Genomic DNA, 26,225 nt, shown 5'->3' on the forward strand with positions numbered 1-26,225 from the left:
TATGTCATTGGACTTGCCCACATTTCCTTTATCCATGCATTGCTCAAGAAGAGTAGGAAGACGTTACAGAGAAGTAACTCCCATACCACTGGATACCCAGTTATGGAAGTTTATTACGCCAACACACAGAGAGACACACACAGCATCTCTGTGTGTCTTGCCCTTCAAGCAAGTAAAGTTCTATGAACTAGCTCTTAAACCCATGATGTTTCCAAAGTCTTACTTAACTCCTGGAGCCTCCGTAGATACATGGAATCCTCCTGAGAGTTATCCGCTTCCAGGCAAAAATACAGGCTTGACTTCTCTACGGCAAACCAGCCTTTCTTCCAGTTATCAAGGTTCTGGCAGTCTTTGTAGTACAGCTGGCCAATCAGATCATAGTCCCTCTCCAAAAGACATTTGCCAACGACGGGTACAAAGTGCTATTCCAAATGAAAATAAAGAAAATAAGTGAGCATAAAAATCAATACTAGAAACTAAATCAGTGCCGGATTTACGTATAAGCTAAACAAGCTATAGCTTAGGGCCCCACTCTCTTACCGCACCCCCCAAAAATACACCGTATTTTTCACTTCATAAGGCGCACAGGGCACACCTAGTTTTTAGAGGAGGAAATCAAGAAAAAAAATATTATTTCCCCCCCCAGCCCCAAAGAGCAGCGTACAGGCTGCACGCAACCTCTCCCTGCCGGAGGGCTTGCGCACGGCTATGGCATAAGCCAAGACAGCGAGCGGGATGGATCCTGCTCGCTGTTTTGGCTTCCTCTTTAGCCGTGCGCAACCCCTCCGGCAGGGAGAGGCAAGAGTCTCCTGGCTTCAGCGAAAGGAACCTGAAGCCTCCAGAACACAGCGGGAACTCACGCTGCACTCTAAAGGCTTCAGGTGGCTATCTCTGAAGCCTGGAGAGCGAGAGGGGTCGGTGCGCACTGACCCCTCTCGCTCTCCAGGCTTCACCGAAAGCAACCAGAAGCCTCCAGAGCGTGGAGGGAGCACTGCCTCTGCGCTACGGAGGCTTCACATTGCTATCGCTGAAGCCAAGTAGCCTGCGATCGCTCCATAGGACGCACACACATTTCCCCTTAATTTTTGGAGGGGGGAAGTGCGTCCTATAGAGCGAAAAATACGGTACTTCTTAATTGTATTTCAGTTCAACAATTACTTTGATAAAATACATATTTTGTTGTGTGCAAATGGCTTTAGATACCTATTAGGTCCATAAATTACCATATAGCATATATTCAACACAAAAAACAGCGACAATTTGTTGTTGACAAAGGACAGCTGGACATGTAAAGGGCCCCATTACCTTCAGTAACTTAGGGCCTCATCAAACCTAAATCCGGCCCTGCACTAAATGCCGTATGACTTGTTGGGTTTTAAGTAAAATTCAGATTGACTTTGCTTCCCAAATATTGAAATGGTCCATGACCTATTTCTTAACTTTAAAATAATTATAGCTTGACTTTACATCACATATATCAGAGGCTCAAGGATGCTTAAAAATAAAAATGACACCGAACAGAATTTTTTAAAGCACAGTAAAAACCAGCATAGAAAAACAATTAGCAGAACTATACTGATGATACTGCAACTCAGTCTTTAGATGACCTCGACCAGAGGACTTGGGCATTTGTTAAATAGCAGGGTTGTTTGTTTTTAAGCAATGAGGGCTGGAGGAAATCAATATTTTGAGACATCAGAAATCAGTGCCTCCTCATCCTGGTTCCCCTTAATGTGTTCAACCAGTGCTTTTGAATACAGTGGTACCTCGGGTTACATATGCTTCAGGTTACAGACTCCGCTAAGCCAGAAATAGTGCTTCAGGTTAAGAACTTTGCTTCAGGATGAGAACAGAAATTGTGCTCTGGTGGCGCGGCAGCAGCAGGAGGCCCCATTAGCTAAAGTGGTGCTTCAGGTTAAGAACAGTTTCAGGTTAAGTACGGACCTCCAGAACGAATTAAGTACTTAACCCGAGGTACCACAGTACAGTTATTACCTTAAAATTCAAGATTTATTTTATTTTATTTTTTTTAAAAAAGCTTGAATTCTGATGTATGTTTTACGCCTGCTTCAGAAGCAATTGTAACAACAGATATTTTCCATTAAGAAGTTGTGGGCGGAAACACATTTCCACATTCTTAAGACCTGGTTTCTCCCAAGATTCTAAGCTAATAGTGCCAACTTCACACGCGGTGCAAACGCTCTTGACTTATCTGGAATTACCTTAGCAATTGCCCGAGTCCATTTTCTCTGAGTATGCGCCGCTTCAGCACAGAAGAGAAACACACGTTCTGACAGTAAGTAGATTTCAAAGGCAAATATAGCTCTAAAATCACCAAGGACAAGGAGAGTCAATTCTATTTAGTATAATCCTCATAAAAGCGAAGGAGCAAACGTTTCAATTATTCCCCCAGATTTCCCTGCATTATACTCATAATTGAAAAAGGGAGGAAGTAGGTTGTAAGAGTGACACCAACTAAAAGGTTTTATTTATGGTTTATGTGTTTTTAAACAATATAAAATTAATCGCTCATCTGACTGTTTAACGAAGAGGGAATGGATGACAGGTAAGTGGTAGGAGGATATGCAAGTTTAAAAGAGAAAAAGATGGGACTAATGGGTTGTGGGTGGGCAGGGGCGCCGACCTATAAAAAATATTGGGGGGGGGGCGGGGGCCCATACCGACTTATAAAAAATATTGGGGGGGCCCAAGACCTCCAAACCGCTGCTGCTGGGGGAATGAAAGGGGCGAGCCCCGGGCTGCCCCGACCTTAAGTGAACCTGTGAGGGCCCGCCCTTTGCGACAGCCGATTGGCTGCCGCCGTGGGCGGTGAATATTAATGAGCTAGGGGGAATCCCCGCTTCTCGCGGGGCTGACGCCAGCCCCGCGAGATTGTTGATGGGTCGAGAGCCCGCAACCCCACCCCCTCTCTAGATCGGGAGTGGCTTTGTTTTAACTCATTACTGAATGTATTTTAAAAGGTAACTATCGTCAAACAAGGAAAATAAAAAATACCAACATAATTTTGTGATTTTACAAAGCATAATATAACTAATAATTTTCTTAAATTATTGGGGGGGAGGAGCCCCCCCAAACGAATTTTTGAGGGGGCTCGGGCCCCCTCAGGCCCCATGGAGTCGGCGCCTATGTGGGTGGGTGAAGTTGAGTATTCAGTATATTTGTTAATTTAACTGCCACTCAGGTTATTTCAAGTTGAAGGTAGATCAAAATTTCTTGAATCCCCTGGGGTAGCTCAGTTGATAGAGCATGAGACAGCTGGTAGAGCATGAGACTCTCAGGGTTGCAGGATCAAGCCCCATGTTGGGCAAAAATATCCCTATATTGCAGGGGGTTGGACTAGATGACCCTTGTGGCCCCTTCCAACTCTACAGTTCTGATTCTGAATCGTAAAGGGGCATGTCAAGGCACGGCCAAGGCTTTGGGAAGCTATTCCTCCCCCAGTTGCAGCAAGAGCAGAGAAAACAAGGAGAGGCCTTTTTCAATGTGTTTTATTCAGTCCTAATAAGGTAAAGGGACCCCTGACCATTAGGTCCAGTCATGCCCGACTCTGGGTTGCAGCACTCATCTCGCTTTATTGGCCGAGGGAGCCAGCGTACAGCTTCCGGGTCATGTGGCCAGCATGACTAAACTGCTTATGGCGAACCAGAGCAGCACACAGAAATGCCGTTTACCTTCCCGCTGGAGCAGTACCCAATTATCTACTTGCACTTTGACGTGCTTTCGAACTGCTAGGTTGGCAGGAGCAGGGACTGAGTAACGGGAGCTCACCCCGTCGCAGGGATTCGAACCGCCGACCTTCTGATCAGAAAGTCCTAGTCTCTGTGGTTTAACCCACAGCGCCACCTGCCCCAACTGAGCTCCTCCTCCCTCTTTCCTAGCAACAGCACCTTCCCTGACAGTGGCTCCTTGTGGTCAAATGCCTTTGAGCCCTTTGTTCCTGTGCTCTTAAACAAATGTCGCGTTCTGGGAGAAGGGGGATCAGAAATACTTTCCAGTGACAACGTGACAGCTGGCTGCCCTACCACAGTTCCCTTCCCCCTTCTTCTAACATTGCCCAATTCCTTTGTTCAGCTATCTCTGAGCTGGGACTTCCCTCAGGCTCCTTAAACTCCTGCTGTAAATCAAATATGCATTCCTCTTCTCCTGCAGCATTATTCTGAGTATTATTCTGCTTGCCCATTCTCTTCCGCAAACATTCCCCAGACCGTTTTATTTATCCAGCTAAGTTCCGAAAGCTGAATTAAGCGAGAAAGGGTGTTTCTTACATTGGAGGGGAGGGTCATTTTGCAGGTGGCAAATCGGTCAGTGCAGGAAGAGTTAAATAACGCTTGCCAATTCTTCTCTGTAACTGTCCCTCCATGCCGCCCCTACTAACACATTATCTTCTATGTTTTGGAATAGGTGTCTGCATCATAGCTCTGCATTCTGCTTCCCCATCTGGAGAGAGCAGCGTTAGGCTATCTCAGCTGCCAGTTCTGGTTTTAATAGGCCTGGAGGGATCTCGGGAAAAGCAAAAGAGAATGTAGTCACAGCAGCTCTTGAAGCCAGCAGCAATAGTTGGGAGGGAAGCAGCACGTGCAACAAGAGCAGGGGATAAATATTTGTTTTCCAAGTCCCCAAACCAACCGTGCTTTGGGGAGGATATATTTTAAATAAGATTATTTAAGAGGGTTTTGGGGGATGATCCAGAACTTACCCCATGTGTGAAAAGGAGTTTGCTTTGTGAATGACCAGGCAAATGACTTCATTAAGGTCAATCATCCCATTGGGGGAGGCGGTCTTCTCATTTTCATAGTAGCTCAAATAGCGACTTTCCAAAGCGCACCATCTCTTATTGCAGTCTGCATTTATGTTAAAAAGAGAAAAGGAGAGATGCATGAGTCTACAGATCAAGGAAATAGTGCATAGCAAAGTTTCCATATTTTTCCATGTATAACACTAGGTTATTGCCATAAAAAATTATTCCAAAAACTGGGGCTCGTCTTATACATGGGTAGTCGAGAGGTGGGAATTGTGATTGTTAGCTGCTGTGAGCAGGAGTTTATCAACAGAGTTTTTGTGGGTGGATGGTGGATGCATCAAGGTCCGCTGGCTATTGGCTGCTGCGGCAATTGGGTGGGTGATTGGCGTTTGCTTTCTGTGATCGTGCAGATGATTGGCGGTTTGTTCGCTGCCCTCCATGTGATTGGCTTCTGTGGTTCTGCGGGTGAGCGATTTTCGGCACCCCCCTCCAAATAAAGCTCCACAAGTGTGGGCAATCTTCCCCCAAAAAAGCTCAACAACTCTTGGCAATCTCCCCCCATTTTCTCAATTTTGAGACCCAAACAGGAGGTGGCATCTTATACATGGGGGTGTCTTATAGATGGAAAAGTACAGCAATACTGAAAAAAGACTCTTGCAAAACTTAAGGCTTTCATTTTCTTTTGCCAACTAATATCTGTGATATTAATTCAATAAAAGGTAGTTTTCAAAGGAGGAGGAGACGCACTTTAAGAAACACAATTTGGGAAACATAATTTAGTTTTCTTTGCAGAGAGTATCTCTCAAAGTAGAATTAAATAAAGCAACAGCAAATGTGCTGGCAGAGTTTTATCTTCTTAATAGCAGGTAAAAGTACCATGTAGACCTACTCAAATGTTATTCAACATATCTCCACTCTGGTATACATGCAGATCGTTCAATGCACACACAGGTCTAGTTCACATATGCAGCAGAATGATGTGAGAATTAGGTGGAAGAACAACCTCCCCTAGATTAGTATCCTTCAGATTTTTTTCAGACTACAACTCCCATCAGCCCCAGCCAGCATGGCTAATGGTCAGGGATGCTGGGAATTGGAGTCCAATGACTTCTCGAAGGCCCCAGGTTGAAGAAGTCTGCGGCAGAGTCATGAGCTGGTAGATTTGACCAGGCCAATTCAGACGCCAGAAGAGGACTACATTTTTGAATGCTCTGTGTCATAAGAGGATGTCTGCAAATACAAACTAGTACAAGACGGGGCTGGCTAGGCTGGAACATTTCTACTGTATTTGTAGTTATTATCTGAAATGTAGTTTATTTTTATGTGGAGCCTCAACCAGCTCCCATTGTCGCTCCTGCAGATCACAAAAGGGAGAGGAAAAATGCATACACTCATCTGACAGGGTGTGTATTCAGTTCCACTCCGATATCATTCATATCAGCTCTCAGATAAATTCTGTCCATGTCAACTTTCAATATACTATAAAGGGCTTCAATTGTTTCCCTCTTACCAAAATGACATTAAAATGTAAAGGGACCCCTGACCATTAGGTCCAGTCATGACTGACTCTGGGATTGTGGCGCTCATCTCGTTTAATTGGCCAAGGGAGCCAGAGTACAGCTTCCGGGTCATGTGACCAGCATGACTAAGCCACTTCTGGCGAACCAGAGCAGCGCACGGAAACGCCGTTTATCTTCCCGCCAGAGCGGTACCTATTTATCTACTTGCACTTTGAGATGCTTTCAAACTGCTAGGTTGGCAGGAGCAGGGACTGAACAACGGGAGCTCACCCCGTCGCGGGGATTCGAACCACCGACCTTCTGATCGGCAAGTCCTAGGCTCTGTGGTTTAACCCACAGCGCCACCCGCGTCCCTAATGACATTATGCTGCTACAAAATGACATTGTGCTGCTACAAAAGAGGGGGCCTTTTCTGTGGTGGCACCCATTTGGATTGCCCTCCCAAGAAGACATGCCTGGTGCTAGCATTACAATTAAGACTTTCCTATACAGGAGGTTTGCCATGTGTCCTCTTTTTTCCAGGACACGCCCTCTTTTTCATCATAGTGATCCATAGCTAAAAGCAGCAGTAGGCAAATGTATCCTTTTTTTAGCTCTTCAAAATATGGCAACCCTATGTATAGTCCCAAGCATTTTATATATGGTTTTAGTCAGAACTGTGCTGTTCTTTAAGCTTTATGTTTTTAACTAGCTCTTTGTTTTATTGCTTGTTGTGTTTGCTAGTGAAGGGGTTCATTGTTTTGGCTTGTTACTATGTTATGTATTTTTGTGTTTTTATATTGTGAACCGCCCTGTGCTCCTTGGATGCAAGATGGTATAGAAATTTAATAAATAAAATAATAAATAAATTTGCAAAATACAGGTGGAAGTCTTTGGAAAAGAAGTTGTATTTTCTGCACTCTGCAGTCTTTGAGAAGGATATGATTCAGACTTGGGATTAAAAAAAAATTTGGAAATTGTGAGGGCTTCAGTAGTACCAAAAGCTTGAAACAAAAGCAAAAATCCACAAAACGCATTAAATAAAACACTAATGTGGTTCCCATTTGCACAAGCACACACAGAGAGAAGTCAACAAAATGCAACTGAGCTTCCTAGACATGCATCTTTTTTTTAGTAAACAGCTTCAAAGTCTGGTCTTGCCACAATCTCGGTGCACATTAGAACTAAATAAGGATGTCTCGGCAAACAGACTTATGTAGACTGCTTGTTACATTTAGGCCTTTAGCAAATAAATATTACAGCTTTAAAGGACAAAGTAGCTGCACACAGTAGTAAACTGCCCTCGCAATTCTTCAAGAGAACATAAAAGTAACATTCATTTATGTTTTCGCCACATGTAGTGCACCATTTCTTACTTTAACCATCACCCAGGTAACAAAACATTATGGTTTTTAAGGACTCATTTGAACTGCACCTCGTATTTAAAAAGTGTGTAGCTTCTCAAATAGCCATGAATAATTTCCCATAGGTGCTGGTTCGCTTGCTGAAAAGCTAATGGTCTTTATAGTAGTGCTATTCGGATAAGCCCCTGACAGATGTATAAGCAATGGAAATTCCATTCCCCCCCCCCCAGCCCTCTCTGCACCCTCCCCCAAATGGCACCCCTGGACAGGTATTGGGGGTGCATGGGAGGCTGCACAGAAGAAAACAGGAACAGGAAGTCCCACCATGTGAGACGTCCACCCAGTAAGTAAGCTAATATTATTGAATGACATCCAACCATCCCTGCTGACTCCACCCCCAATGCCCATGCAGTTCCCCAATCTACTGAATGTCAACTGAAGAAGGGACACAGCTTAAACTTTTGTGGCCACAGGAGGGGGAAAGGCAAGCTCATGTTCAGATGATCTCGTGGCCACACCTTGCTTTTTTCCAATAAAAACAGTGGCGGATTCAAAAAGATGAATTCAAGTAATCATGAGCTAACCCTTTTCCAATTGAGGAATTTAAGTACACAGGCTGCCCTCCTGGTTCTGCGGCTTCTCCCATGACAGAACTAAAGTGTAGGCAACAAATGCACAGTGTTGGGAAAGGTCAAAGTTATGTAACAGGTTTGGAGGGAAGCTAAGAGCAAAGTGTAGTGATGAATGGAAGTGAGAGCTGGACCATAAAGAAGGCTGATCGCCAAAAAATTGATGCTTTTGAATTGTGGTGCTGGAGGAGACTCTTGGGAGTACTATGGACTGCAAGAAGATCAAACTTATCCATTCTGATGGAAATCAGCCCTGAGTGCTCACTGGAAGGACAGATCCTGAAGCTGAGGCTCCAAAACTTTGGCCACCTCATGAGAAGAGAAGACTCCCCGGGAAAGACCCTGATGTTGGGAAAGATGAAGGGCACAAGGAGAAGGAGACAACAGAGGATGAGATGGTTGGACAGTGTTTTCAAAGCTACCAGAATGAGTTTGACCAAAGTGCGGGAGACAGTGGAAAACAGGAGTGTCTGGCGTGCTCTGGTCCACGGAGTCACAAAGAGTTGGACACGACTAAACAACAACAACAAAAAGAGCAAAGTGACCCGGTGAGAGCTATAGAAAACCAGGACACAGCAAAGACAAAGTTTAATAAATAATAATAATAATAATAATAATAATAATAATAATAATAATAATAATTTATTATTTATACCCCGCCCATCTGGCTGGGTTTCCCCAGCCACTCTGGGCAGTTTCCAACAGAACACTAAAATACAATAACCTATTAAACATTAAAAGCTTCACTAAACAAGGCTGAGTTTGACCAAACTGCGGGAGGGGGTCACAAAGAGTCGTACACAACTAAACGACTAAACAACTACAACAAACAAGGCTGCCTTCAGATGTATGTATGTATGTATGTATGTATGTATGTATTATACCTGCCCATCTGCCTGGGTTTCCCCAGACAATCTGGGCGGCTCCCAACAGAATATTAAAAACACAACAAAACCTCAACCATTCAAAAGTTCATTCAGATGAGGACTACTTTGAGATAAATTTGAACACTACGGTGGAAAAAAGAACCGTCTGGGACGCAAGTAAAGCGGTTATGAGGGGGTTTCTGATACAACAGAACACCATAAAGAAAAGAGCACAGAATGAGAAAAAAGATAAGATCCTGCAGAAAATTAAAGAATGTGAGAAGAAGTTAAGATCGAGACCGAAGTCAAAGGAGATTTTAAGAGAAATTAAACTCTACCAAGCACAATATTCTAAATTGATAAATCAGGAAGTGGAATGGAAAGTTAAGCTAATGAAACAAAGATCTTTTGAATCGGCAAATAAATGTGGAAAACTGTTAGCATGGCAGCTGAAAAAGAGACAAAAATTGAACACGGTCACAAATTTAGAGATTGAAGGAAGAAATATTCAGAACCCAGTGGAGATCAGAAAGTGTTTCCAGAGATACTTTAAACAACTATATACACAAGGGCCGCAAAACGAGGTGGAGATAGAACAATTTTTGACAAAGAATGGTCTACCAAGGCTGTCTCAGGAAAATAGAGCAATCCTGAATTATAAAATAACACAACAAGAGATTGAAGAAGCCATTCAGAATATGCAACTGGGCAAGTCTCCAGGGCCAGACGGGTTTACCTCCAAATATTATAAGACATTGAAAGACTACTTGATACATCCATTAATGGAGGTTTGCAATGAAATTATGGAAGGGGAGAAGGCACCGGAGTCGTGGAAAGAAGCTTTCATCACATTGATACCTAAACTAGAAACTGAAAAGACACAACTTAAGAACTACCGCCCCATCTCCCTCCTGAATGTGGATTATAAAATATTTGCAGACATTTTAGCAAGTAGATTTAAAAAAGTTTTAAATGAGGTAATCCACAAGGACCAGGCAGGCTTTCTCCCAGGTAGACATTTGTTTGCTAACACAAGGAACATTATTGACATTTTGGAACTTTTGCAAACAAATATCAATACTAAAGCAGTGTTAATTTTTATAGATGCGGAGAAGGCCTTTGATAATATTTCTTGGAAGTTTATGAAGAAAAACTTGGAAGGGATGGGAGTGGGACGGGGATTTGAGAATGGGATAGACGCAATTTATTCAGAACAAAAGGCTAAACTGATAGTGAACAATGTGGTGACGGAAGAGTTCAAAATTGAAAAAGGAACACACCAAGGTTGCCCTATCTCTCCTTTGTTATTTATTTCGGTCCTGGAGGTGCTCTTGAACATGATTAGAGGGGACCGGTTGGTGGAAGGAATTCAGGTCGGAGCGAAACAGTACAAACTCAAAGCCTTTGCAGATGACCTGGTTTTGACCTTACAGGAGCCAGAATCTAGTACGAAAAGGGTATTACAATTGATTCAGGAGTTTGGTCGGGTGGCGGGATTTAAACTTAACAAGCAGAAAACTAAGGTATTGGGGGGGAAATTGACACCTTTAGAATCAGAAAGGTTTCAGAAAGAGACAGAGTTAAACGTGGTTAAAAAAGTAAGATACCTAGGGGTAAACATAACAGCTAAGAACTTGAGCCTATTCAAGGACAACTATGAAAAGTGTTGGTTAGAAATTAAAAGGGATTTAGAAGCTTGGTCAAGACTGAAACTTTCCTTGTCGGGCCGAATTGCTGCTATAAAGATGAATGTATTGCCAAAAATGTTGTTTTTGTTCCAGACTTTACAGATTGTGGATAAAATGGAGTGTTTTGGGAGGTGGCAAAGAGACATCTCTAAATTTGTCTGGCAGGGCAAAAAGCCCAGAATTAAGTTTAAGATATTAACTGATGCTAAAGAAGAGGGGGCTTTGCCCTGCCAGACTTAAAGTTGTACTACGAATCAGCAGCTTTTTACTGGTTGAAAGATTGGCTGCTTCTTGAAAACACTGATGTTTTGGATTTGGAAGGTTTTAACAATGCTTATGGATGGCATGCATATTTGTGGTATGACAAAGTTAAAAGTCACAAGGCTTTCAAGAACCATATTGTCAGGAAAGCAGTGTTTAATGTCTGGATAAAATATAAAGACTTGCTAGAAAACAAGACCCCAAGGTGGTTATCACCAATGGAAGCTAAGGCCCGGAAAAGACTCAATATGGAGGCCAAATGGCCGAAATATTGGGAAATATTAGAAAAAGATGGAGATAATTGGAGGCTGCAGAGTTTGGAGAAATTAAAAGACAAAGTGCGAGATTGGCTACATTATGCTCAGATCAAAGAGGTTTTTAAGTTGGATAAAAATATAGGATTCCAGGTGGAAAAATCAAAGTTGGAAACTGAATTGTTAGAACCTAAGACTAAGGTACTTTCGAGAATGTATAATTTGCTGTTAAAATGGAATACACAAGATGAAACGGTTAAATCGGCTATGATAAAATGGGCACAGGACATTGGGTACAATATCATGTTTGCTGACTGGGAAAGGTTATGGACCACCGGTCTGAAATTCACAGCATGTAATGCCTTGAAAGAAAATATTATGAAAATGATATATAGGTGGTACATGACCCCAGTCAAGCTTGCAAAAATATACCATTTGTCTGATAATAAATGTTGGAAATGTAAAGAAACAGAAGGAACATTCTTTCACCTCTGGTGGACCTGCCCTAGAGTTAAGGCTTTCTGGGAAATGATATATAATGAGTTGAAAAAGGTATTTAAGTATACCTTCCCTAAGAAACCAGAGGCCTTTCTTTTAGGCATCGTCGGCCAGAGGGTGTTAAAGAAGGACCGAACATTTTTTATGTATGCAACAACAGCAGCAAGGATACTAGTCGCCAAGTACTGGAAAACCCAAGATTTACCCACACTGGAAGAATGGCAGATGCAACTGATAGACTATATGGAGTTAGCAGAAATGACCGGCAGAATCCGAGACCTGGGAGAAGAAGCCGTGGAGGAGGACTGGAAGAAATTCAAGGACTATTTACAAAAAATATTGTAAACTGTATGAGTGTTGAGAAAGATGCAAGATTATAAATAATATGTCACCATTAAATTAGTTGAAAGGAATATGAAGATAAGTGAAAACATGTGAAAAGCTAATATTTGGTTAAATAATATGTTAAAATTAAGTTTTTAAGATTGGGGTAAAATTATTTAACATTTGGGACATAATATCTGAAAGTTATAAAATAAGAATTGAAACAAGGTAATAAATTGCTAGACAAAGTTCGATAAACTTGGAACGCAGGAACGAGAGACGTGAGGAAGTCCAATGAAGTGAAGAAAGTATGATTATTGTAAAGTTATATGTTGTTTTGTTTGTTTTTTACATTGTATTAAGAAAATTTTGAATAAATATCTTATAAAAAAAAAAGTTCCTTCAGATGTCTTCTAAAGGTTGTTTAGTTACTTATCTGTTTGACATCTGATGGGAAGGTATTCCACAGGACGGGCACCACTACCAAGAAGGCCATCTGCCTGGTTCCCTGTAACCTCACTTCCCACAGGGAGGAACCACCAGAAGGCTCTCAGCACTGGACCTCAGTGTCAGGGCTGAACAATGGGGGTGGAGACACTCCTTCAGGTATACTAGGCCGAGGCCGTTTAGGGCTTGAAAGGTCAGCACCAACACTTTGAATTGTGCCCAGAAACGTACTGGGATCCAATGTAGGTCTTTCAGGACCGGTGTTATACGGTTTCAGCGGCCACTCCCAGTCATCAGTCTAGCTGCCGCATTCTGGATCAACTGTAGTTTCCGGGTCACCTTCAAAGGTAGCCCCACATAGAGCGCATTGCAGTAGTCCATTATAGAAAGGACAGACGGCTCTGAAGTTCGTCCAGCCTGATATCAGCCTCCATCTGCTTCTATAAATTGTGGCTGCAGGAAGGCAGGCACTAAGGAAACACAGGTATTCCCAGGTGCACTGGCATTCCAAAGCAGGGAGATGCCTTATGGGAAATTTAAGGGTGCATCTTGTGAAAATGGCATTGGCTCCCACAGTGCTTTTGTTCCCATCTAGGGCTGTGGAAATATGTAGAAATATATGCCTTGTCTACAAATACAGACAGATGCAAGCCTCCACTCCCATCAGGGATCTACAGATTTGCAACAAATTGCCTTGCTCTCATCTCCCGGATCATCTGGATATTCAAGTCCAATCGGTGTTATTTTGACCAAGGCTTCCGATAAATCGATGGGTTTACACAGCTTGTTTATAGATCAAAAGCAGACAGCAATGTTTTCTGAAACAGCCTCCTTTTAACACTTGCCACAACCTCGCTGGGTTTCCAAATAAGAAGATCTTTTTAAAGCAGAATATCGTATTTTGACAATTTCAGGTTTACCGAAACTATACAGACATGGATAGAAGAAAGAAAAACCTAAGTGGCAAAGCAAAAAAACACCTCTGAACTTAGAAGAATTGAAAGCTGCAGGAAAAAACATGTAGCCTGACAGGAGCTGATTGCAAAATGAACAGTTGAATCATAGTACGCAGTAGCTAAAAGGTGGTCTCTTGTTTTCCATGAACACTGGAAATAGAGGCCAAGACAGAGTCAATCTATTTTACGTTGGCAGAGGTGATGGTACAAAGCCTACTCAGTATTGTGGGGCTATAGCTTTCACAAAAACACAAACACACACACAAAATCAGGCTTTACCTGAAGATATATGCGTAACAGATTTGTAACAAATAGGAGAAAAAGCCAAGGAACACTATAATATTTTAAAGCTTAGCAATGCTATTCTTCCAAGAAACCACTACATGTCAAGATTTGAGAGCCCGTCCTATGAAAATATATACCTAGCATTGTCATGTACAACTATTATGGTGCCTGTTATCTTAAGATGAGCAGTGGGGAAAAACAGAGGGCTCTTGATTCTTTCTTCCTTCACCCCACAACACCACAGGTCCTTCACCTCTTTCCCCTTGGTCTTCCAACCAACTCTTCCCTTTCCCCACTGTGAAATCCTTTGTCCAAGCCTCAGTCATCAACACTACAAATGACTGAGAGAGTCATCTGCGTAACTCTCCTTGTCTCTTTGTCACAAGGGGATGTGACCAAGACATCATCTGCATTAATAGAAGGTACACAGAACTGCTTAAAGCAATCTGTTATGACCTTGCAACATCAAGAAGCGATTCTGCAGTAACTGTTGTCCTGTGGGATGATTAAATAGGACAATGGTTTCAAATACAGTGGTACCTCTACTTACGGACGCGATCCATTCCAGGGTGCAGTTCGCACCCTGAAAAGTCCATAAGTAGAGTGCTGCTTCTGCGCATGCACGTGACATGATAGAACCCTCCTGTGCATGCGCGAACTGGCGAACCCGGAAGTAAACACTTCCATGTTTGCTGTGTTCATAACCTGAAAAAACGCAACGTGAAGCAAACACAACTCGAGGTATCACTGTAGTGGTGAATTACTCATCATTCCTGAATCAAGCTTCCATGTTAGTGGCACACATCCTAGGTAGTGTTTCGAAAGGGTGTGAGCTATCTCCACTCTATGGGGCAAAGAGAAGTAATCCTTGCAAAGGGCAACACATTTCATTCTACCCCTGAAAACAGCAAGCCTGTATGTTGTGTAACAGCATTGAAACTCCGTTCCATTTTGCCATGTGGTAATCTGCTATTCAAGAACTACAAATCTCCTGTGGGCATATGAAATTAATCCCACAATATATTTAAACTCAGTCTCTAATAAAAGGCATAGGACCCAACTCTACACCCAAACACTACCACTTTTTGTTACACCATTTTGTGCCCTTGCAATAGAGGTTCGCATAAAAGGTTTTCAGATAAACATATCTTTACAACCCAATTTTCCTTCTCTAAGAACCACAAAGAAGTGAATAAATACAACTGAATTATAAATACAAATGTTTGGAATTAAGTAATTTCAAGATGGGTATACTTTGTTTTGTTTTGACTTAACTGAACTGCATCTTTAATCCTAAGGAACTTTTTTTTTATTCCCAGAAAGCAAGCTTGAATATGATCCCTATTAACTATCAAACTAATTTGTCATAACTTAGGCATTTTTAAAAAATGAAAAAAAAAACTTTATTCTTCTTTGGAACTATTGGACAACTAAAACCTAATGGATCTCTTATAATGTACACATGGAATTCATTAGGGTAAGCAATATTTTAAAATAAATCAAGGGTGTAGGAACCATAATACTTGCTATACGTATTACCGAAATCATTCCCTCTCCTTCTATTCTTCATTATGAACTTGTGATCAGAGAATCTTATTTTATTTAAGGGAACATTTCTGTCTCTTTGCATACACATCATTTCACAAAAACACCCCCCCACCACCACCACCGTATTACCTTTAACGTTCTAAAATAAAACGGGAAAGAGCTGCAATCTGACCAACGTTCTAAAAACCAAGCCAAGCATTGGGGTGAACAGGATGGGAAAGAGACTGTAATACCTTCTTTTAGTTTCTTCTCTGTAAACGGCTTTGTAGCATTGAAGGAAACCTTGTATAAATAGTCACAAAGGAAGGAAGAAGAATCTCGACAGGAAACATTGTCCGAATGAACTTCATAGTTAGGGAAATCTGTAAAAGTCACAAAAGTATAATGAAAAGAGCCCGTTTCAGTGACTATGGAACACATATCGATAAAACAAACAAAAAATTATCAGCTATTGGAATTTTATGTGACATTTGTGGGAATTTTAATAAAATATATTTTAAAAGGTGTATACCTCAATTTATTTCTACATCCAGGCTCTCTGCCCCTTCCTTTTTTCTCTTTCTTCCTCTCCCCCCCCCCCCTCACACACACACATGTCCCAAGGCAGCAAGGTGCCAAAACCAGGAAAGTACAGTCGTACTTGGAAGTTGAATGGAATCTGTTCTGGAAGTCCTATCGACTTCCAATAAGTTTGAAAACCAAAGCAGGGCTTCTGATTGGCTCCTGTAGCCAATTGGAAGCAATGGAAGCCCCATCAGACATTCGGCTTCCAAAAATAGTTTGCAAACCAGAACAGTCTTCTGGGTTTGCGGCGTTCAGGAGCCAAAACATTCAGGAACTAAACTGTTCGAAAACCAAGGTACGACTGTAAAAGGGAATTTACCTGCAAGCATACAGGATTCGTGATTTTTATCTAGCTTACAAAAATTCAATCATAGCATCCAATATACATCAAAGAGTTTTGCAAGTGGTGCTTTGACTTAGTGCTGCCACATTCTCTCCGTTTTGTCATTATTTGATCTTTTTAAATCAGTATTAATTTAAAATACATTGCACCATGCAGTTACACACACACACTTCAAGTCTGTACCTGAAAACTTATTGTGGTGGAGGAATTCCATCTGCAGCCTTTGTCCGGATTTCTTGGCTAATAAGTATGGGGTACTGTAGACAGGATCTCCAGTAGTGCACATTACATCTGCTCCACTAAACAACAACATCATTGTTTCCAATACGTCCTGCTTAACTACTGCAGCACACAGGGCCTGATCATAAAGATGAAAAGCATGAGCTACAAGTAGAACACCAAACAGGAAGGAATTAATGACTCTTAATGCAATGGGCAGGGATGCGGGTGGCGCTGTGGGTTAAACCACAGAGCCTAGGATTTGCCGATCAGAAGGTTGGTGGTTCGAATCCCTGCGACAGGGTGAGCTCCTGTTGCTCGGTCCCTGCTCCTGCCAACCTAGCAGTTTGAAAGCACGTCAAAGTGCAATTAGATAAATAGGTACCGCTCCGGCGGGAAGGTAAACGGCGTTTCCGTGCAGTGCTCTGGTTAGCCAGAAGTGGCTTAGTCATGCTGGCCACATGACCCAGAAGCTGTACGCCAGCTCCCTCGGCCAGTAAAGCGAGATGAGCGCCGCGACCCCAGAGTTGGCCATGACTGGACCTAATGGTCAGGGGTCCGTCCCCCCAATGCAATGGGCAATCTCAGCGGTCTCGTCACACTGTAGCCGATGCATTCAGCTGAAATCCACACAGCAAGGTCAAAGCTCACCACATTTCACAGGCAACTATCATAAGGTTATTAAATCACAATGTGCTACAATTATTGGTGTATTCATAGGTCTGGACCAAGATCCATTATTTAAGACAGCTTAGCTTGTATAGGAACTATTACTAGCCCTGTTCAGTAGGCGAATGGGTTATAAAAGGTAAAGGTAAAGGACCCCTGGATGGTTAAGTCCAGTCAAAGGCGGCTATGGAGTTGCGGCACTCATCTCATTTTCAGGACAAGGGAGCTGGTGTTTGTCCACAGACAGCTTTCCAGGTCATGTGGCTAGCATGACTAAACCACTTCTGGCACAGCAGAACACCGTGACAGAAACTAGAGCGCACAGAGACGCCATTAACCTTTTCGCCGCAGCGGTACCTATTTATCTACTTGCACTGGCATGCTTTTGAACTGCTAGGTTGGCAGGAGCTGGGACAGAGCAACAGGAGCTCAACCCGTCACGGGGATGCGAACCACTGACCTTCTGATCGGCAAGCCCAAGAGGTTCAGTGGTTTAGACCACAGGGCCACCCGCATCCATTATACTGAATGTATATGTACACGTACACACCTAACTTTTATTATTATTAATAATAATAGTAACAACAACAACAAATTTGTATACTTCCCCATACCCACAGGTCTCAGGGCGGTTCACAACGTAACATCACAATATAAAACCACAAAATGCATAATAAAAATGAAAACAAGAACCATCAAATAAACCACCCAACTCCCCAACACAATTTAAAAGGGCACAATATGTCAATCAGCCAAAGGTACTTGTTTGCCTGGTGCCTAAACGTGCATAATGAAGACTCCAGAATCCAGCCACAATTTTCACACATTCAGCTAGACTGCTGAGCAGTGCACATGTTGTACAATTTGTATGTGCACAGGGTCTCTCTCTCTTTTTTAGTGTCCCTGATCATGCATGCAATATGCACACGTGTAGGCATTCTACAGGGAATTTGAGCTAGTATGTGGGTGACAACAAGGCACCATAATACCACCTCTTCTCTGTACAGACATTTATTTGCCATCTGAGCAAGGCTTCTATCATCCATGGATCAAGGAAAATGCATGACATTTAGCCAGAAATGTAGGTCACAAATTTATGGGTTATGCAAATACATATTTTTCTTTTTTCTCTTTTCGAGCAACATTAACCGGGCTCTGACTTCTCAAGGCAGACACAGTAAGAAAACCTTATAAGGCGTTATTAAAAAAATGCTGCGCAGGAAACACAAACATTTTACTATTTGTTTCAGCAATACTGGTGACACAGCGATGCCTCTAGAGGATACTCTAGCTCAACTGATTATTTTGCTGGTCCTTGTCTACCTCTACAGATCAAAACAAAATCCTTTCTGAACACTTACATTTAGAAGTCACAGAACAGATGGAACAAACTGAAATATTTTCATTTAACCCTAGTAGTGTAACTACTGTCACTTGGCATTCTGGAATAAAATTGTAGTAGTGCTGCATGCCCTACATATAAAATACAGAGCTCTCTTAGGTGAAGCCAAGGTCTTCCTTGAAGTTCTAACGTTTCTCCCCTCTTTGAACAACAGACCTTCATGCCATATAACAAGCTATCTTTAAATCTCTACACCATTTCAAAAGCAATTTGTTATACAGAGCATGAAGACCACTGAAAAATTACAAGTTCAAAGCTCCCCTTGGAGGTATAGCACTATCTATGTGATTCTCTGGATTCTGGCCTGCATAAATTGCATACAATAAAATTAACGATTAATTGAACTATTAATGTGAGTTCATCAACATACCTAACAAAAGCCAGAAATAATTGAGTGTGGGGGGTGATTGTATCTAATATTAGTCCTAGTTTGATCCTCTGGCTCTGCAATGCTTCTGCCTGTGGGATTTGCTGGAGGGGGTGGGTTGGCCACTGGAATCATGACTTGTGTTTAATTAGAGAAATTAATTTCTTAGGATTTGGGGTCCTAAGAATTGCAGGGGTTGGACTAGATGACCCTTGGCATCCCTACCAACTCTGCAATTCTATGAATCTATGAGCTGTGGTCTATATATGGGCTATATACCAAAACGCCATTTGGCATCAGTTGAAGTTTGGAAGGGCATGATGTATCCATTTGCTCACTTTGGCAATAAAGCAAACTAGGTTTTGGCTAGTCATTTTTATTGCACGTCTGTTTGGCTGTGCCTTTTTTTTATAAAAAACACACCTTCCTGTAATCTTTCTTCTCCTGGGTGTGTCAGTTGAGTTGTGACAGAGAGCATCAACAGAGGACATCAACAGAGAACAGTCCAGTTGTGTGTTCAATTAGTTTGGGCTACTTATTCCTTTCTTTACATAGATATGACCATTTAATAAAGTTGTGGCCTATTTAACCCCACAATTCCTCTAATCTTTTCACATACTGGACTCTAATCTACAAAAGCACAATGTCATCCAGATGTTTTGAACTACAGGCAGAATGGCCAATAGTGAGCGGTGATGGGAGTTATGGTTCAAAACAAAATTGGTGTTAGTCTTTAGTCTTTATTATGCCCAGATTCTTTGAGATAGATGATAGATGATAGATAGATAGATATAGATAGATATAGATAGATAGATAGATAGATAGATAGATAGATAGATAGATAGATGATAGATAGATAGATAGATGATAGATAGATAGATAGATAGATAGATAGATAGATGATAGATAGATAGATAGATGATAGATAGATAGATAGATAGATAGATAGATAGATAGATAGATAGATAGATAGATGATAGATAGATGATAGATGATTGATGATAGATAGATAGATAGATAGATAGATAGATAGATAGATAGATAGATAGATAGATAGATAGATAGATAAATATAGATAGATAGATAGATAGATATAGATAGATGTATAGATAGATGATAGATAGATAGATAGATAGATAGATGATAGATAGATAGATAGATAGATAGATAGATAAATGATAGATATCAAACAAGAAAAAGAGACAAACAGTCCACAGCCTCAAAAAAAGACTAGCCCCATATCCCAACATTTCCTCCAGATTTACCTGGTTTAATTCTTCTTTGGTTTTGTACAGCAAAGTGCTTTTTCTGAATCTCCCCTCTTTATATTTCTGTGTAATAAAAGTTAACCTCCGGTCTGTTGGGGCATCCATACGCAACTCCTCATCGGGCTGAATGTTTCCTTCCCAAAAGCTATTTGCCCTTTTATTCCCTATCACAATAAAAAGCTGCAGAAGGAAGAAAGCAAACTTAGTAAACATCTAACACTTTGCTGCCTTTCTATGACACCCAAAATCAGCTACATGAGGTGGCCGTTTCACTCTGTCTAAACATGGGACTTGCTCTGACTCTGTGTAAAGGCAGCTTTCCAATGCTTTCTTAGCATCTTATTCAACAAAATCTTCTTCAGCAGTTCATGTGACTTCAGCAGGCATTATCTGCACACATCATCAAGCACATCAGCAGAGCCATATGGCCTAGATATACACTTTTAAAAAATGAAACTCTCAGGAAGCTGAATTCTGTGCTGTGCCATGCATTCTGCAGCTTTCCTGTGCTCCTATCGAATCACATCATATGCATAGCACTAGCAATATCCCATCACAGGATCCAAGGAAAATGATGAAATACTTAGAAGGTACAGATGAATTAAGGGGCATCTGTAGAAAACCAATTATGTACCCCAACATTCCTTACAAACTGACATTTTGCCATTCTGGAAACTGGAAAATGTGGGAAATAAAGTATTATGTCAGTGAAGTTCTTTAGAAAACAACAGCAAACTCTAATAGCTTGGCATTAAGGAGAACTTTTCAAAGTACTGAAGTCACTTAAGAAAATAAAAAAGTGTGTTTTATTTAATGCGTAGTGACAATGAGCTTCTATTTCCACAGTAAAACATAAAACAGCCTTATTTTTTATGTCAATATATTTATCCCCCACACTTTCTATTCTAAGAAATCTGGCTCAACACGGGGGGGGGAAATCCTCACTACCATGGATCAATAAAAAGCAATAAAAAATTTAAAAAATCAGCACAAAACAATGAAGCACAGAAGCATTTGTATCAAGTGGGAAGGGATTTCAAATTAATAGACAAATTCCTCAGGAGCATCATTACATGCCACGAAACTTCACAGTAAATGTTTACTTTTCCCACTGATAAGGCTTGTCTCTCCTATTCCCTTTCCGCCCTACTGTTTCCTACCTCAATGAGTTCATTACTCCAAATGCTGGCATCCATTTTGAGGCTTCGGACCTTCGAATCTCTGGGTCCTAAGGATCTGTGCTGCCCTGGGTCAAAATAACAAGATGTAGCACGTTTCAGGGTTAGAAATTAGGGACAGAACTTTGATAAACAGATACAGGAAAAGAAAGGGGTGAGCCTACATCATGTGGCTTACAATATATGGCTGGTGGGCAAGATCCTGAACTCCTTCACCTGTGGATTGTTTTGACAAGCAGGTTGGGTCATCTACTTGTCTATTACCTGACTTCAAGTAACCTATTTTTCCTTCACAATCTAGCTTGCAATCAAGCCATGCTGCAAAGGAACATTTGTCCTCAGCAAGGTGGATCGATTCAAGCTGGGATGTGAAGGAAAAATGGTCCTTTAAAGGGATCAATTGAATTAAAAAAAAACCTCAGTAGTGGCTTCAAGCTCTATTTTCACCAGGGGTCAGCCACACTGTAGAGAGTTCCCAATCAGGAATTCCAGAGTAACCAATCCTAGGGAGTGCCCAAATTTAAAGATGCTGAATATAAGCCCTGCTTGCAAGGGAAAAATCAAGAGCACACATTCCTTTGCAGCCACATCTTTACCTGTTTCACATATTCACATATTTGACATCAGGTGTAGGGCAGGTGGGCTTCATAAAATCGTAGAGTTGGGAGGGACCTTGTGGAGAATCTCAACTAAAGCATCCATGACAAATGGACTTGACTTTGAAAAACAGTTTTATGGGCCAAACTATGATCCCTACTGGATGTAGATTTGCCCCTGGGCTGGAATTTCCTTATGCCTGATTCAACTGGTCTGTAGGTAAAAAGATAAAGGACCCCTGGACGGTTAAGTCCAGTCAAAGGGGACTATGGGGTTGTGGCACTCATCTTGCTTCAGGCCGAGAGAACCGGTGTTTGTCAACAGACAGGTTTTCAGGTCATGTGGACAGCTTGACTAAACCAATTCTGGTAAAACAGGACACCATGATGGAAACCAAAGCAGATGGAAACACTGTTTGCCTTCCCACCGCAGCGGTACCTATTTATCTACTTGCATTGGCGTGCTTTCAAATTGCTAGGTTGGCAGGAACTGCGACGGAGCAACGGGAGCTCACTTCATCACGGGGATTTGAACCTTTTGGTCAGCAAGCCCAAGAGGCTCAGTGGTTTAGACCACAGCACCACCCGCATCCCTGCTCTGCTCTGTAGAACCCTCTAGGACACTGGGAGTCATTACAGATCCCACATACTATCCCTGCAAAGCTGTACAATAATTTCCCATATAATTTCATATGCTACACTTAAAAGGGATTTATCAACTATATCACAATTTTGAAAAATTAAACTGGGCTCTTGGAGCTATAATAGGATTAAAGCCTTTGCACTAAATCAGAAATAAATATGGCTGAGACACACCATGCCCTTTAAGGTAGGCATGTTGTCTGATGGAACAGTCAGTTTCTTAATTACCTGCACACTTCTTACAAATGACAACACAGAGATTGATGGATGCCCAGTCAGGATCCGGTTCCTTGCAGTCAGCACAGGACCTGTTTGAGTCATTGAACCAGATCTTCTCAGCTACTTCATAGTCAGAGAGAGTTTCCGCAATAGACTGCTGTAGTGCTTCGATCCACTCCTGCTTCTCTTTTTCAGACTCTGCCGTAAAGCTGAAACCCATTGACAAAGGGTCCTCCAATTAAATACAAAATAGATCAGGCCTATTTGTTTTACCAGCTATTAAGAGATGTTAGCTGCATGAAGATGAGAGCTGAACATCAAGATAATAAAATTAATGGACATTAAATGAACCTTAAAATAAAACCCCTGCTTTGCTTTCTTACCTCAGTTAGTATTTGCCAACTTATACTCATCACCCTTATATATCATGTGTCAGGGAACTGACATCGGAGCCAGAAGTGGAGGCAGGGCTCCCAAGCGATGCCGGAGAAGGCCCAAGCAGGGAGAGAGGGGACTCATCAGCTGGGGAAGGAAATCAGCGTAATACCAGGGATAAAGGGGGGCAGATGGGGGAATTGGAGAGAGGGCTCCAGGACTCTTCGCTGGAGACCAGCGGGGAGAGCACAGGTCCTCCGCTACCCACACCCACCCTGCGCAGAAGACTTCCGCACAGGGAAAGCAGGCGTAGACTTGGCATCAAAGAACATATTTGCTGGAAGAAGTTCAAGAAACGCCCACTGACGGATTCTGCTAGCGACTGAACAGCCACGAAGTGAAGGGCTGTCCAGCCAGGAAAGGTTTAACCAGGCTACCTAGCCAGGAGTGGTGGCAACTTACGCACGAGCAACCCCTTATAACCATTACATCATGCTTATGACAATATTTTATTCCCTTGTTAATTATGCTGTTTTAAATGTGCATTTTATATTTTACTTCACTTAGCAATGGTTTTTTTAAAAAATGTTTAAGATTTTTAAAAAAACTTTGTGCTAAATATGTATTCTGTAGTTGACCTCCTTTGTAATGTTTTGTTTTGAAATCTTTAAGATATTTTAGTTTTCTGTTAATTATGTTGCTTTGACTCTATACTCTATATTTTACTTTCTTCAGATTGTTTTGTTGATGTTTTGTTGATGTTTAAATATTCTGTAAACTGCTTTGAGATTTTTCTTCAAAATATAAACAGTATAGAAATGAAATAAATAATAATAATAATATACAAAGGGTGTGCATTGGGTCTGTGAGGAAACCAAATAATGAGGCTTTCCCCACTCTCAGAATCAAACTGTGATGTCAGGAAGCCTCCTCAATGCAGATCTGGGTTTCCACAAAGACTCATATGTTGCTCTGTTGTGTCTGTCCTTTCTGTCTTGTATACAGTGGTATACAGTGGTACCTCAAAGTGGTACCTCAAAGTCAAACGGAATCTGTTCTGGAAGCCCATTCAACTTCCAAAATGTCCAGAAGCCGCAGAAGCAGTGTCAAACATTCAGATTCCAAAGAACGTTCGCAAACCAGAACACTCACTTCTGGGTTTGCAGTGTTCAGGAGCCAAAACATTCGACTTGCAAGGCATTCAGGATCCAAGGTACGACTGTACCTCTATCCTCTTCTATATCTACGCTTTGCAAGAAGTGAAGATGTCTAAAATATTGCCTGTACACTTAGGAGTTCTGGATTTGTTTCCTTTTGTCAAAACACAGCAGAGGACTTAAACAAAACAAAAAGCCAAAAGATTCATTTCAAAATAATAATTCCTATCCTGCCATTTCAACAAAAGCAAACAAAAAGCAAAACAGAGTTCTGAATTCTACAGGCAGCATCCTAGACAGCCTTGTGCTGGAAGTCTCATTATAGCTCTAGAACCCCTTACCACTCAGAGATTGGGATGCCATGCAACACTATTCTTGCCCTATAGAACAGAGTTGCCATACATCCTGGAATTCCTGGGCATGTCCTCTTTTGGAGGTACTACATGCCCGTCTAGGGGGAATTAAACATTTTAAAGCAAACGTCCTGGATTTGGGGTTAAAGAAAAACAATTGTGTGCACAGGCAACTCTGGTTCAGGCTCAAACTCTGCCGTGGGGGACCCGGGCTCCGGTTCAGGCAACCCAGGTTCTGGCATGGGCGGCTTCGGCTTGGCGGTGGCGGTAGGGGGCTATCAGGTAATTGCCCTAAAAAAGCTCAACGACTTTTTGTGTCCAGGTTTTTACCCTCTTGAAATATGGTAACCCTATGCGACAACAGCTGCACAGATGTTACTAGCCCAGAGATGGAAGAAACAACGCAGGCCAGGGAAGAATGGCAAACCAAGTTGATGGACCACACTGAAATGGCAAAATTAACTGGGAAGCTCAGAAACCAAGAGGACAAGAACTTTAAAAAAGAACGGGGGGGGGGGATTTTAATAGATCTATGAGACCATTGTAAACAGATGAAAACATTAGCAGGGTTTTAGCCACATTTGTAAAATAACAAAAACTGTGGCTAATTTAGAGGGACAAAATATTTGGATAACGCATTGATATGCAGGTGTAAATATTATCATTATGGATGATAATATGGAGGGGTGAGAGGACGTTGTGAGATTCAGAGTAATCTCTGTATATGGGCTTAAAAATGATTTTGCTATATGTTGTTTATTTTTTTTAATCAAAGAAAAATTATTTTATTTTTTTAAAAAAAATATGGCAACCCTAGTACAGAATAATAATAATACTTCATGTAGGTGGTTTCAAAGGTTCTCAAAAATAGTTTCCATAGTTATTTCCATTTCCATTATCAAAACAAGTGTTCCAGAGACTTACCTAAAGCTCTTGTAAGGTGTGATTATTTCGAAAGATTGTTTGGCTGTGCGGTCTACCTGTCTCACATTGGCTACGTTCATGGGGATTATAGTGATGCCATATCCAAGTTTAAAATCCTAGAAATGGGTGTGGAGAAGGAACACATAATTATGAAATGTCATATAATAGCTTTTAACAACAGTGATTTACAAAGAATGAGGGGAGACAGTATTTGCCCACTCAGCTTCAGGTGACCTTGCTTGTCTTGCTGGGAAACACCTGTATCAAAGATCAATTCATTGGGAAGGCAAGGAGGGAGTTATTGTGATTCCCTTCAGGACTGGATCCATTGAGAGATAAAACTAGGGTTGCCATACGTCCAGAATTTCTTGGAAATTCATCCTTTCCAAACAGTGTCCGGGCGGAAATTGCTGGAATGTCTGGGAAAATCTGGTCGCAGCCCATGTCGGTAGTGTAGATTTTGGCGATTTTCGTTTAAAATAGCTCAGAAACTTTTTTTGCTCAACAACTTTGCCAAAAACAAACTCAAAAACATTTGTGTCCAGATTTTCACTTTTTGAAATATGGC

General features: G+C 41.6%; 1 protein-coding gene across 3 annotated transcripts in view; it reads right to left on the reverse strand.

The window, feature by feature from the left end:
- The window catches only part of ARAP2 (ArfGAP with RhoGAP domain, ankyrin repeat and PH domain 2), a 132,648-nt gene that overhangs the window by 50,313 nt on the left and 56,110 nt on the right, over positions 1-26,225 (reverse strand). For all 3 annotated transcript variants that reach the window (XM_083754820.1, XM_083754818.1, XM_083754819.1), the window contains 9 exons: positions 25,658-25,773; positions 22,858-23,057; positions 21,374-21,459; positions 20,211-20,393; positions 16,472-16,646; positions 15,615-15,743; positions 4,718-4,862; positions 2,223-2,325; positions 224-422 (listed from right to left, as the gene is read on the reverse strand). In XM_083754820.1, the coding sequence (XP_083610946.1) occupies positions 224-422; positions 2,223-2,325; positions 4,718-4,862; positions 15,615-15,743; positions 16,472-16,646; positions 20,211-20,393; positions 21,374-21,459; positions 22,858-23,057; positions 25,658-25,773 (1,336 nt within the window). The remainder of the gene's footprint in view (positions 1-223; positions 423-2,222; positions 2,326-4,717; positions 4,863-15,614; positions 15,744-16,471; positions 16,647-20,210; positions 20,394-21,373; positions 21,460-22,857; positions 23,058-25,657; positions 25,774-26,225) is intronic.

The sequence above is a fragment of the Podarcis gaigeae genome (genome assembly GCF_964106915.1).
Source record: "Podarcis gaigeae genome assembly, chromosome: 9".
NCBI lineage: Eukaryota > Metazoa > Chordata > Lepidosauria > Squamata > Lacertidae > Podarcis > Podarcis gaigeae.